This window comes from Pteropus vampyrus, unplaced genomic scaffold (genome assembly GCF_000151845.1).
Source record: "Pteropus vampyrus isolate Shadow unplaced genomic scaffold, Pvam_2.0 Scaffold64, whole genome shotgun sequence".
NCBI lineage: Eukaryota > Metazoa > Chordata > Mammalia > Chiroptera > Pteropodidae > Pteropus > Pteropus vampyrus.
Window position 1 is genome coordinate 988,546 of NW_011888845.1, and position 13,377 is coordinate 1,001,922.

The 13,377-nt window shown below is 33.1% G+C and overlaps 1 protein-coding gene across 1 annotated transcript in view; it reads right to left on the reverse strand.

Annotated features, from left to right (window-relative positions):
• The window catches only part of COL19A1 (collagen type XIX alpha 1 chain), a 317,873-nt gene that overhangs the window by 213,924 nt on the left and 90,572 nt on the right, over window positions 1-13,377 (reverse strand). The window contains exons 10-11 of the mRNA XM_011361196.1: window positions 6,601-6,645; window positions 4,216-4,260 (exon numbers count right to left, since the gene is read on the reverse strand). Coding sequence (XP_011359498.1) covers window positions 4,216-4,260; window positions 6,601-6,645 — 90 coding nt within the window. The remainder of the gene's footprint in view (window positions 1-4,215; window positions 4,261-6,600; window positions 6,646-13,377) is intronic.

The following is a 13,377-nucleotide window of genomic DNA, read 5'->3' on the forward strand; positions in this document are numbered from 1 at the left end:
GCAAAAGACTACACATCATACATAAAATCAACACTAAGTCTAAATATATTTTATTTTAGTCTGGCCTATGAAAATTTAAATTATATCATCTGAAAATTTCCCTATGTTGACTGTTTATAGAAGAAATGCAAATGATTGGATATATGGCTTAATTATAAATAACGTCAGATCATTTTGGAGTAGTAAAGTATACTTGTACTTTACCATAAATTATTACTGACATTTTAATAATTTTATTCATTTGAATATCGCATTTTATACAGAATTCTATAATTATAATGGTTAAATAAATCATCTAAGAAGAATAATCAGTGGGATGTTATTCCAGTGAATTTTGTCAGGTAAAAATATTTGTGACAGCTATAAAACCATAGTAATAAATATTTAACATAATTTTCTGATTTAAATAAATATCTTATATCATACAGCATTTTAGGACCTAGATAACACTCTGGTAACAGGACAATAAAAACCATAATTTTCACTGGAAATTTACAACAATTTTTCAAAGATTTAAGAAGTGAATTAAAGATGGAACCATATGCATTTATTTGTTTTGTAATTGTGTTTACTGTTATTAGTTTAACTCAGAGTAGAAGAAAAGACCAGTAATCAAGATGATCAAAGTAGGTAATGCGTATAAATTTAAACAAGAAGAATAAGCCAGAACCTGCTTCACCATGAACACTCTTAGCTACAGAAATGTCAAATGCTGGATACTGTCCATACCCCCTTCACGGTTCATGAAGAAAAGCTCATTTGATTGTTCTTTTTTCCTTTTCACTAAACTTAAGTGATCTTTAAAAGACCAGATCATTTTAATTCTTCAAATGGAAAAGTTCCGCACTAGTGGAAACATTTTAGATCCTTGTAATGATTTGCTACTAAATGTGCCCATGTTAACTTAAATGTCACTCTTGAGTGAACTGAAATTGACATTTTATCTAGAAAATATAGGAAAAATGTTAGGAAAAGTGTGGCATGGGTAGCAGTTGCCACCTGTTTCTCTCTCATGATCAAATGATATTTAACAATAAAATTCAGTAGAATCACATTTAACACTGAAGAAATTAATTTTTAAACTTCAGGGCTGGAACGACACCATAAAAGAATGACAATTTAAAAAGCAAACTAAATCACATTATTTGAAGCAATTAAAAATATTGAATACTGTAACAAAGCAAATATTTACATCTGCTTTTTTATTTGCTGCTTCTTTTCATAAATGTAACCAAATAATACTCCTATTTTCACAAGGACTAAAAATAAAATCTTGGGCTCAGGGTTTACGAATGATGATCACTTCCATGAACCTTTGCTAAATGACCTTTTTCCAATGTGATGTTCAGAGTTTTAGTTCATACATTTACATTTGGTCATTTAACAAGAGTCTGACTGCATCATTGCTAGGAAGAGCAACAGTATAAGGATAACTGTCACGACAAGAGTAGACTCTCCATTTCATTCACTGGAAGTAGTTGCCCACACAACACCTACAATACTGAAGTAACGTAAGGAAAATCTCCCAAAGAAGGGATGTTTAAGATCACTCCCATAGGAACAGAGACACCAAAATATGGACCTTAGCGGGGGAATATTTCTCAGCCAGAGTATAGATCTCATTCCTCCTGCCTCATGAACAGTGCTATTAGAGTCAAAGGATCCTTCAACGATGCTCACCTGACTTTGCCAGCCAGGAATGGGGCGGTGAGATGAGGTCACTTCTACATGATAAACAAGATCATGATAAACCTGGAAATAACTGTCTTCTGGGAGAGCCCTGACAGTACAAGTAACTAATTTTTGAGAGAATGAACCACCCCTTTGAGTACTTTTTACTTGAGGACCGACTTGGCTGAATTGTGTTTGCCCAGGTATTATCTGAGTTTTTGCCACTGTAAATTGCTATCGACTGAGGAATATACTTTCAAATGAAGTCCTCTATACTTGTTTAAGTTTCATGGGTTCTTCTCTGGACTAAAATCAGCATGTTTGACACATTAAGGAACCTTTTCATCTGGCTTAAGAGTTGAACTGGCCTGAAGGCTAGTTTTCCAGCCATAATGAAAAGCAGCAGATATCTCTACTTGGTTTATACTGGATTACAGAAATGACGACTGAAAATCATCAGATTGTATTTCATTTTTGACAGTTGATATAATTTTTCTTTTTTGCTCAGTAGCCATGTGTCTTTGGTAGATATGACATCTCTGAAAAACTTCCCGAATTATTTTATTTTGAGACTAGTGAATTTTGTCATTTAAAACAGTCAAACTTTAAACATGGCGAAGGCCACAATAAGGTAATTAAAGAAGGAAAGTAGGTTTTATAGTACCTATATACTCAGTTTTCTACAAAGAACCAAAATTCAAATTAGATGGTCTTTGTTCATAAAACAAATTATATTGTTAGCAGTTTAAGACTATCATGCTGGTGTCACCTGAAAGTGAGTGCTTCACATTTCTTATTTAACTAATCTAGAAAGAAAAAGTTTATAATCTAGAAACAAAAAGATGACCTCGATTATTTACTTTATGGAAAACATATGTGGTTAAAATCAGAATGCATAATATATAACACTGAAAAAATAATATATTTGATATATGGTAAATAATATAGAATGTATTTTTTAACATAAGGTTTACTATGTGAATCTTACATCTGACTATAGACCATTTGAATTCTAACTCTCATTCAAGTATTGTCTTTTTGTAGCTTTATTTCTTCCAGATATCTCAATCGTTCTCCATAAATATTTTCACCTTATTGTGAAATTGACTACTTGAAAGCAAATGTTCTTTGATATGAGATATTAGAAGGGAAATCTTTGAAGTCAAATATATTGAATGTTTTTCAATACCTCAGAGCCTGTGAGAATCAATTTATTACTGAGCAATACCAACTATATATAAAAATATCAAAATAACCACTAATATTTTAGTGAGATGGTGACTTTAAATTGCAGGGAATATATGTTTTTCTTGCTTATTCTCACTTATTCCTACAGGTAAAATCCCATTAAATAAAATAGGAATAGGTGTTAATAAAGCATTTATTTAAAGGCATGGCCTTGCAATAACTTATTCTAAAGCAAAAATATTCTCAGAATTTTTAAGAAGAGCGACTCACTTTTAAATGTCATCGCTTAATCGAATTATCCTCAATTATGATTATATGACTATCCTTTTTTCTCCCTCCCAGTTCTATGAGCAAAATAATTATCCAGTAGTTTACAACATGTGTAATTTATCTTATGATTATAGTAAATGCTCATTCTGTCTATAAACACTTATTGAAGAAGCAAATAATTGATCACCACCCAAAAAACTAAATATAGGCAATACTGTCTAATTTGAGATGATCTCTTTCTCTCTCTAGACCTCTTTCTTGCTTTCCAATTACTTGACATCTTATTAAATAAAAGAATGGTATTTTTTGTTCTATTTAAAAATAAAAGTAGAGTTATAAAATGCAGAAGGATTCAAAATGATTGCCTAAAGGGAAATTTTGACTAAATTACTTCCCAATCTCTGTACTTTCAGTAGAAAGCTGCAAATGTGTAAAACAATGACTGCTAGACTATTAGGTTAAATGCTTCCCTCAGCTCCTATCTGGCCCTCTCCATAAGGTTTTCTTTGCCTCTGGGGCTGGTAACTAGTAACCATGTGGTTTTTAAGGAGTCCACTGCAACTCAATATAAAATATTACATAATCCTTGTTGTTTTCCTACACCTTGCCCCTACCATCTAAACCATCCCTTTATTAAACTCTTTCAAACTATTCTGAGTGCTCCATCTCTTTTCTGTTGAACCCTATTACAGTTAGTTCTTACTTATGTCTTCAGGAAAATTCCACTAATAAACCAGGTATATATATAAACAAAGCATTTATTTAAAGACTTGGACATCTAGTGTATCAATGATGCTATAACACAAAAATATAATGCTTAGTAAATGTCTGAATCATTTACATATTGATGGAATGTATTTAACAAGAAATGTCTAGATATAACTACTATCCAAACATGTTTAGAAAGATTTCTGACACACATTAATATATGAAGTCTACTTTAACTGAAGGAAATATTTTCAATCATTTCTATAAAATTATTGAATTGCTTATATGAAAGCACAAAACAAATTAGATATTCCACTTCAAAAATTTTCAAGAACATAATTTGTTTTTACAAATGTGTATATAAAGAGAGATATTTACCTTTTCACCAATTTCTCCTTTGCTGCCTTTAAAATCTTGTTCTCCCTGCAGGAGAGAAATGTATATAAGAATAGGAAAACTACTTTTAACGCATATAATTATTATAATAATAATGATAACGTGTCTAACACTGAAAAAATCAATAATTATAAAGACCATTTCTAATATGTAAGCTCTAAACCAATATTAAGTTATATAAAATTTAAATATTGCTAAATACCGAAGGGACAATTTTCTAGGGTACAAGCAGCTCCACTACTTCCAATGCAATTTAATCTCCATAAAACTTAATTTCTCCATATATAGTACCTTTCTCATAGATGTTTTGAGAATTGAAAGCATCAACAGAGTGCCTGGCACAGACTAAGTCAGCAATTATTGTCATTAATAGTATTTATTTCACTAGATCCAGTAGAAACTTCCTCCTCAAACTGACTTCAACAGAACACTGTTCCAGTGAGAGTTGCATGAGGGATAAGTTCAGGTTTGAACTCCAGAGTTCTGGCTCCAGCTCCGACACCAGAGTCATGCTCTTCACCACCTACCTCTCAGCCACAGGAAGGGGACTGGCTCCCAACCAACCACCATATTTATTCTAAAAGGTATAAGTCCCCTTTTCTTCAGCTAAACCCTCTCTGATCTGACAAGCTTATTTTCCCACTTAATTCTGCACAGATATTTATACTACTGATGTCTTATTATACAGTCAACAAATATTTATTGAACACCAAATACATGTCAGACACTTATGACAACATAGCCAGCAAGTAAGTCTCCAGGATGGGTCATATTCACCCCTCCACCCCTAAGAAGCACTCAGGAAACATTTCCTGAGTGTACCAAGACAAGGATGAAGGGTTTCTTATCTCTAGGTTTTTTTCTGTAATGCTTCAATGAAGTAACACTTAATATGATTAAAATTTGTGTTTTAAAAAAAGAAATGCCAGGTTTTTATTATATGTATAGTCTCCTTGTATATACTCTACATGTAATACATATAATCAAATATATGTATTCGTGTATATGTAAATATACAAACATTATTAAACAATTATTTCTGCTTCATCTACCCTCAAAAAAGGTATCATGAAAGAAAATAGGTTAATATTTGGGTATATATGCCACTGAATGCATGTTCTATCTGTTTTTCTACCATTTTTCCTAAAATATAGGAAAAATTTAACTTGATCTGTTAATTCAAGCTGACATCGAAGCCACTAAACACGCCTAGTACATTAGCCACAGTGAGAGCATGATGCAGCCACCACAAACAGCTGCTGGAAAGTCCAAAACTATTTCCCGACAGATAAATCTGCACATCCCTTGGCTTGCAACTCGACTCCCAGATGCAGCACATGCTGTATCAATGGGTTTTGTCTAGAATTGCTGTGAAAAAATTCAGAAGCTGCCATTTCACCACCGCTGGTTCAATCTTATTATCTTTATCAAGCCAAGTAAAGGAAGAGTTTTCAAAAGTTATATCTATTAATAAGTGCTTATCTTTCTTAGTGGTAATTTTTAGATACAAAGAAAAACCTAGATGTAATAGTAACTTCTTGACATCTTGTTGCTAAGACCTATAAAACCTCTCCAGAGCATAGAAATGATGTGCTTGGCTACAGTGGGCATCTACAATTGCATTGATAATGCTCTCCCCTATGGTGGTATTATCTAGGTGGTATAACGACAGCTGGCCCCTACCTCTCCAGGAAATTGGAAAAGACCAGTCTCTGTGTTTCTAGTAATGCTGGTCATATATACCAATATCCCTTCCCAAGAGGAGAAAGCAGCCCTTGGACAGTAAAAGGGTACAAGCAAAGCTCACCTTGGTTAAGAGAAAGATACTAGGCACAGAAAGAAGGAGCCTAGCCAATGCAAAATTCTCTATTTATTGTAAATTTATCTTTTTGAAGAGATTAGTTGTAGCATCTTTATAGTATTTAATATTTTGTGTCATTGTAATTATTATGTTTAGCTCAACCTAGAATATACAAAAAGGAAGATAAATAAGAAATAACCAAATATAGCCAAAGGTAGTAAAAACTGTTCCATTATTCACTTTAGACTGACAAATAACAGTGAAAACATTTCTAGAGCAGCTATGTACACTCCCATGGCCCCCAGCAAGCACAACTGTTGAGTTCTCTGGAGGAGAGAGTTGCAAAAGCTCTGAGAAAGCTCTCTCCTAGCATGGTTGGCCCCTTTGAGAAGGGTTTGCTTCCATGGGTTCTCTTTGGAAAGATCTGTCAGTGGCTTTCTGAAAGAGGCTTTCTTCCAGGAAATTAAGTTTCATCAAATACATTTTCTGAACCTTTACCGTATTATGTACAAATTCAGTTTTTAAGATGTTAAAATTCTTATATGAAACATTCAAAAACTCTTTACCTTTTTGCCAGGTAAGTTTGGAGCTCCATGTAAACCATTTCCACCCTAAAAAATAAATGTTATTAGCCATTAAAAAAAAATGAATAAAGAAATTTTTTGCGGTCCTTAACAACTAACTAATGTTGCAGGGAAAGATAGCCTATTACTGAATGTCTATCAAGTGCAGGGGCTTTCAATCTGTTCCTTGTCTCACAAATAAAGGACTAGTACTTCCATTTATCAAAGAAGAAAGCGGAGACTCTAAGAGGTTCAGTAACATGACCAAGGTCACCCAACTAGAGGCATTACCTGAGATTTGAATTGAGGTCTCTGACTCCACAGCCCATATTTTCCCATATGCTATTTAGTATCCCTTATTTCGTTTTCTCTCTTTCAAACTTCTGGGCATATTAAAGTCTGACATAGGCTTTCTATGAGCCAGGGACTATTCTTACAACAAATCTGTAATCATCTGTAATTATGTTATTACAGATGATTACACAATCAATTGGAGATAGAACTGAAATTCGAACTCACACACATCAGCTCTGTGCACCTAACTATCCTACATTCACTCATGGAAAAGATTTAATTCTGGCTTCTAAGTGATCTCTTGCCTAAAAACTGAAGCTAGCTAGCTAGCTAGCTCTCTGTCATCTATCAATTATCTATCATCTATCTGCATATATATATACACACACACACATAAATGCATATTTACTTTCTTGCTTTTATCTGTTGAATGCTTTTAGACCAAATTTGAAGACATACTCAATGTCATTTTACTTGAAACAATTACTTGGAAGAGATTTTAGTTGCTTCCATTCATCTGATTTCTGTCTTGGGTAAAAAGGTTTCTAGCACATGCACATCAGTTTCCATTACTGGAACTCATGGGTCATCTCTTTGACAAGTCTGGTTTGTGGCACCAGCACACCAGCTAGAATAAGATACTCCTGGGAGGATGTGCATATTCTCGATGGAGGCTTAGGAATTTACCTGCCTATAGGAATTGACTTTAGCTCCTGAGTCTCCAGGTTTAGACAAGTTAAAATAAACTCACAATCCTACTGACCTGCATTATTTCTAGCAAACATTTATAATTAATTTATAAGGCAACAGTTTTTTGAGTATTACCTAGAATAAAGTTAGATATCATTTCTCAGAATTCCTTATATAAAATTCAAATATACGAAGAAAACTATCACATCTTTGAACCTTAAAGTAAAAATAATACAGTATGTCTAATTCTAAAGCAGTCTTTATTTTTCATTAATTAATTCATTTTTGGAAAGTTTTAATCATTTTCATCAGAGGTGTGCTGCTGTATACATGCACACATATTTTAAAGGCTTATGCTTTTCTTATCTAAGTGTTCCTCAGTATAACTGCTATCATCATACTATATACTAAACACTAAAGGCAAAACTTTGTTGCTAATGTAATTAACTGCTGAAGCATCAATAAAATATAAGGTACTTATCTATGTAATAAATATTTGTATTATTAAAATTTTTTGTTATATTTCTAGACCTCAGACATCACACATATTAGAAACTTCCAATTTCATTTGATCAAGTAATAGTAAAAGCACATTTGATGGCAGGAAACGTTCCATGGAAATTAATATTCTGCTACTCATTGCAGAAATATGTTCACTTGTCTATAAAGAGAAGAATTATTTTCATCAGGTGGTCCAATATAATGTTTTACATCATATTCAAGTTATACATAATAGCAAGATTTAACATGTAATCCAGTAACAGACACTGATACAGTATACATTGCCAAAAATTTTTTTGGAAAAAAAAAGTAGTGACAATATCTCCTCTTTTTCTTTGCTCACAGCCCCCTCCTAGGTCCCATGTGCTCTGAGTCCTGGCACCTAAAATCTGACCTTTAGCATATGTCAGGTTAGGGTTACAACCAGACAAACTGTTAATTGGGTACTAAAATTCTCTAAAACTGTGATATTAAGAATTCTCTCTTTAAAAACCTGTGTTTAATAAACATGGGTTTTTTGTTGCAATTTAAATGTGTTTTTCTATGGCCAGTGTTATTTGGTCTCTGTTCTTTCTTGACTAAAAATTTGTAAACATAACTCTAAACTCCAAGATAATCCAATGGACACCACTGCTTACTCTGATAGGATATGAGTCAGTGTCACTGTCACACCAACATGTGGAAGACTCTGAGATACTGTTGAAACTTTTGAAGCTTAAAGTTTGCAACTCTGGTATTCAGAAACATATTTTTCTCCTCACCGATTTTCTTGAAGTTACCAGAGATGTCTTACTTAGAAACTTATAATCATTTAAAATTGTTTGTCATTTTTCTACTCCTCGAGGGATAACTTAGCATATTTGTTTTTGTTTCTATCTCAAAAAAAGATTTATTAACTAGTATAAAAACTAAAAAAGAAAATAGTCTTTGAGAACAAAATGCTGTCTAACAGATGATGCCTCTGTCAGGACTTTATTTAAAACCTAATTTATGTCAACAGAATGAGCCCTCCTTCATGCTCACTCTGAAGTGCAGTTTCAAAGCTCTGGTGCCCCATGCACATTGGATTAAATTAAATTCTACACAATAAATGGCTGCCTAAGATTACTGGATGGGCAGATATTGGTTGCTTTGTCTGAACTACATTGTTCCTCCTTCCTCTCAGTCTCACTCGGCATCTGGGAAAAACAAGAAGCTTCTCCTCTGGCTTCCAAACAGTGTTTTAGCCCATAATTGAAATAAAATTATCATCGATGTTTCCAACGGCAACCAAAACTTTTAAAACTTGTTTCTGAGGCGTATGCTTCCTATTACAGGATTTCCATCAAAGACCCTGTGTCTCCTGTTACGAATTCAAGCTACAGATGGGCAAATGAATAAATGAATAATGTAAAGCAGGGCAAAATCTTAATGTTGCTGCTGATAGCACTGCTACCATGTTATTACTGTAATACCGAGCATGTCTTCAACTTTATGGAGCAATCAAAAGCATCCTTTCTAGAATTCAAAGTAATCCCTTTGAGAAGATTTTGGGCAGGGGGGCGGGGGGAACGGGTATAATATAGGGCTAGCTGGTGGCTTTCTGAAAAACCGATTGAAGTACTTCATTTTACCTCCCTTTTATCACTGCACATTTCCTTGAAGTAAATACTGCTAGACATAAAAGATAAATTAATAGTTTTCCTGATTCCTTTGACACTGGAATCAATGTCTTATTATGCAGAGAATACATGTTGTCTGAAGGACACTTGATAAGGAATCACACTCCCAGAGCTATAGTTTATAAAGCTAGTACCAATGAGACCAAGCAAAGAAAAGTAGATTAAGTAGTAAACAAAAATTTGCTAATAACTAGATACATCAGTTTCCATTACTGGAACTCATGGGTCATCTCTTTGACAAGTCTGGTTTGTGGCACCAGCACACCAGCTAGAATAAGATACTCCTGGGAGGATGTGCATATTCTCGATGGAGGCTTAGGAATTTACCTGCCTATAGGAATTGACTTTAGCTCCTGAGTCTCCAGGTTTAGACAAGTTAAAATAAACTCACAATCCTACTGACCTGCATTATTTCTAGCAAACATTTATAATTAATTTATAAGGCAACAGTTTTTTGAGTATTACCTAGAATAAAGTTAGATATCATTTCTCAGAATTCCTTATATAAAATTCAAATATACGAAGAAAACTATCACATCTTTGAACCTTAAAGTAAAAATAATACAGTATGTCTAATTCTAAAGCAGTCTTTATTTTTCATTAATTAATTCATTTTTGGAAAGTTTTAATCATTTTCATCAGAGGTGTGCTGCTGTATACATGCACACATATTTTAAAGGCTTATGCTTTTCTTATCTAAGTGTTCCTCAGTATAACTGCTATCATCATACTATATACTAAACACTAAAGGCAAAACTTTGTTGCTAATGTAATTAACTGCTGAAGCATCAATAAAATATAAGGTACTTATCTATGTAATAAATATTTGTATTATTAAAATTTTTTGTTATATTTCTAGACCTCAGACATCACACATATTAGAAACTTCCAATTTCATTTGATCAAGTAATAGTAAAAGCACATTTGATGGCAGGAAACGTTCCATGGAAATTAATATTCTGCTACTCATTGCAGAAATATGTTCACTTGTCTATAAAGAGAAGAATTATTTTCATCAGGTGGTCCAATATAATGTTTTACATCATATTCAAGTTATACATAATAGCAAGATTTAACATGTAATCCAGTAACAGACACTGATACAGTATACATTGCCAAAAATTTTTTTGGAAAAAAAAAGTAGTGACAATATCTCCTCTTTTTCTTTGCTCACAGCCCCCTCCTAGGTCCCATGTGCTCTGAGTCCTGGCACCTAAAATCTGACCTTTAGCATATGTCAGGTTAGGGTTACAACCAGACAAACTGTTAATTGGGTACTAAAATTCTCTAAAACTGTGATATTAAGAATTCTCTCTTTAAAAACCTGTGTTTAATAAACATGGGTTTTTTGTTGCAATTTAAATGTGTTTTTCTATGGCCAGTGTTATTTGGTCTCTGTTCTTTCTTGACTAAAAATTTGTAAACATAACTCTAAACTCCAAGATAATCCAATGGACACCACTGCTTACTCTGATAGGATATGAGTCAGTGTCACTGTCACACCAACATGTGGAAGACTCTGAGATACTGTTGAAACTTTTGAAGCTTAAAGTTTGCAACTCTGGTATTCAGAAACATATTTTTCTCCTCACCGATTTTCTTGAAGTTACCAGAGATGTCTTACTTAGAAACTTATAATCATTTAAAATTGTTTGTCATTTTTCTACTCCTCGAGGGATAACTTAGCATATTTGTTTTTGTTTCTATCTCAAAAAAAGATTTATTAACTAGTATAAAAACTAAAAAAGAAAATAGTCTTTGAGAACAAAATGCTGTCTAACAGATGATGCCTCTGTCAGGACTTTATTTAAAACCTAATTTATGTCAACAGAATGAGCCCTCCTTCATGCTCACTCTGAAGTGCAGTTTCAAAGCTCTGGTGCCCCATGCACATTGGATTAAATTAAATTCTACACAATAAATGGCTGCCTAAGATTACTGGATGGGCAGATATTGGTTGCTTTGTCTGAACTACATTGTTCCTCCTTCCTCTCAGTCTCACTCGGCATCTGGGAAAAACAAGAAGCTTCTCCTCTGGCTTCCAAACAGTGTTTTAACCCATAATTGAAATAAAATTATCAACGATGTTTCCAACGGCAACCAAAACTTTTAAAACTTGTTTCTGAGGCGTATGCTTCCTATTACAGGATTTCCATCAAAGACCCTGTGTCTCCTGTTACGAATTCAAGCTACAGATGGGCAAATGAATAAATGAATAATGTAAAGCAGGGCAAAATCTTAATGTTGCTGCTGATAGCACTGCTACCATGTTATTACTGTAATACCGAGCATGTCTTCAACTTTATGGAGCAATCAAAAGCATCCTTTCTAGAATTCAAAGTAATCCCTTTGAGAAGATTTTGGGCAGGGGGGCGGGGGGAACGGGTATAATATAGGGCTAGCTGGTGGCTTTCTGAAAAACCGATTGAAGTACTTCATTTTACCTCCCTTTTATCACTGCACATTTCCTTGAAGTAAATACTGCTAGACATAAAAGATAAATTAATAGTTTTCCTGATTCCTTTGACACTGGAATCAATGTCTTATTATGCAGAGAATACATGTTGTCTGAAGGACACCTGATAAGGAATCACACTCCCAGAGCTATAGTTTATAAAGCTAGTACCAATGAGACCAAGCAAAGAAAAGTAGATTAAGTAGTAAACAAAAATTTGCTAATAACTAGATCTAAACTCAGAAAATAGAAAGTTATGTACTGGGTTGTGTTGTTTCTTTTCTTTAAATAGGCATTCAGCTTTTGATTAAAAAGTCTAAGATCCTATTATAACAGTGTTTCTATATTTAAAAAACTAATGTGACCTATCATTTCGCATAAAATATATTTTCCAGGAACATAATCTTTTGTATGAATTTAGTGTACGTTTGGAAATATATCAATATTTTACTACTAATTCATATTAATTAAGAAAAAATTTACTTTAATGTTAATGTTGAGTAAAATAGTTGGAAGAAACATCTGAAATGGAATTCTAGAATTTTAGAATAAAAGCCAGTAAAAGAGGTAGTCAAAAGTAAATCTGATTCTGATTTCATGTATCAGTAACTTGACTTCTACATTTTTGACTACAGTCTTGCTTTATTCACTACATAATCTTTGAAAATTTAATTTTATATTAAAATTTCTTAATTTTAATTTTAAAATTAAAATTTCTTAATTTTAAAGGTTCTTAAATTGTTGGCACTAGAATATTTAGGGAAATAAAGTATTTACCCCTTATTTTTTCCAGATATCTCATACAATTTTATATCGAGGAAGAGTTTTTGAATTCTTTATATTTGCTAAATCTTTAACGTAGCTAATATATAGGGATACATGATTACATTCATGCTCAGGATAGACAAATTTAAAACATTCTTAATCATAAAATAAATAAGACCCTATTATTACTTATTTTTAAGGGTCATTTCAAAGAAGGGGAACCCAGCACACCAAATGTAATGTATGCTGATACATGTCCTAATCATAGTAATGTATGTATGGGGAGTTAGTAGTAACAGAACTCAACATCTAGTATCTCAAAACCTTCTAACCCAAGTGTGTAATCCAAGTGTGCCCATACCTAGGAAACAAGAAGGATGGCTATTATTGATTATAGGGACAAGTAGAAATTCA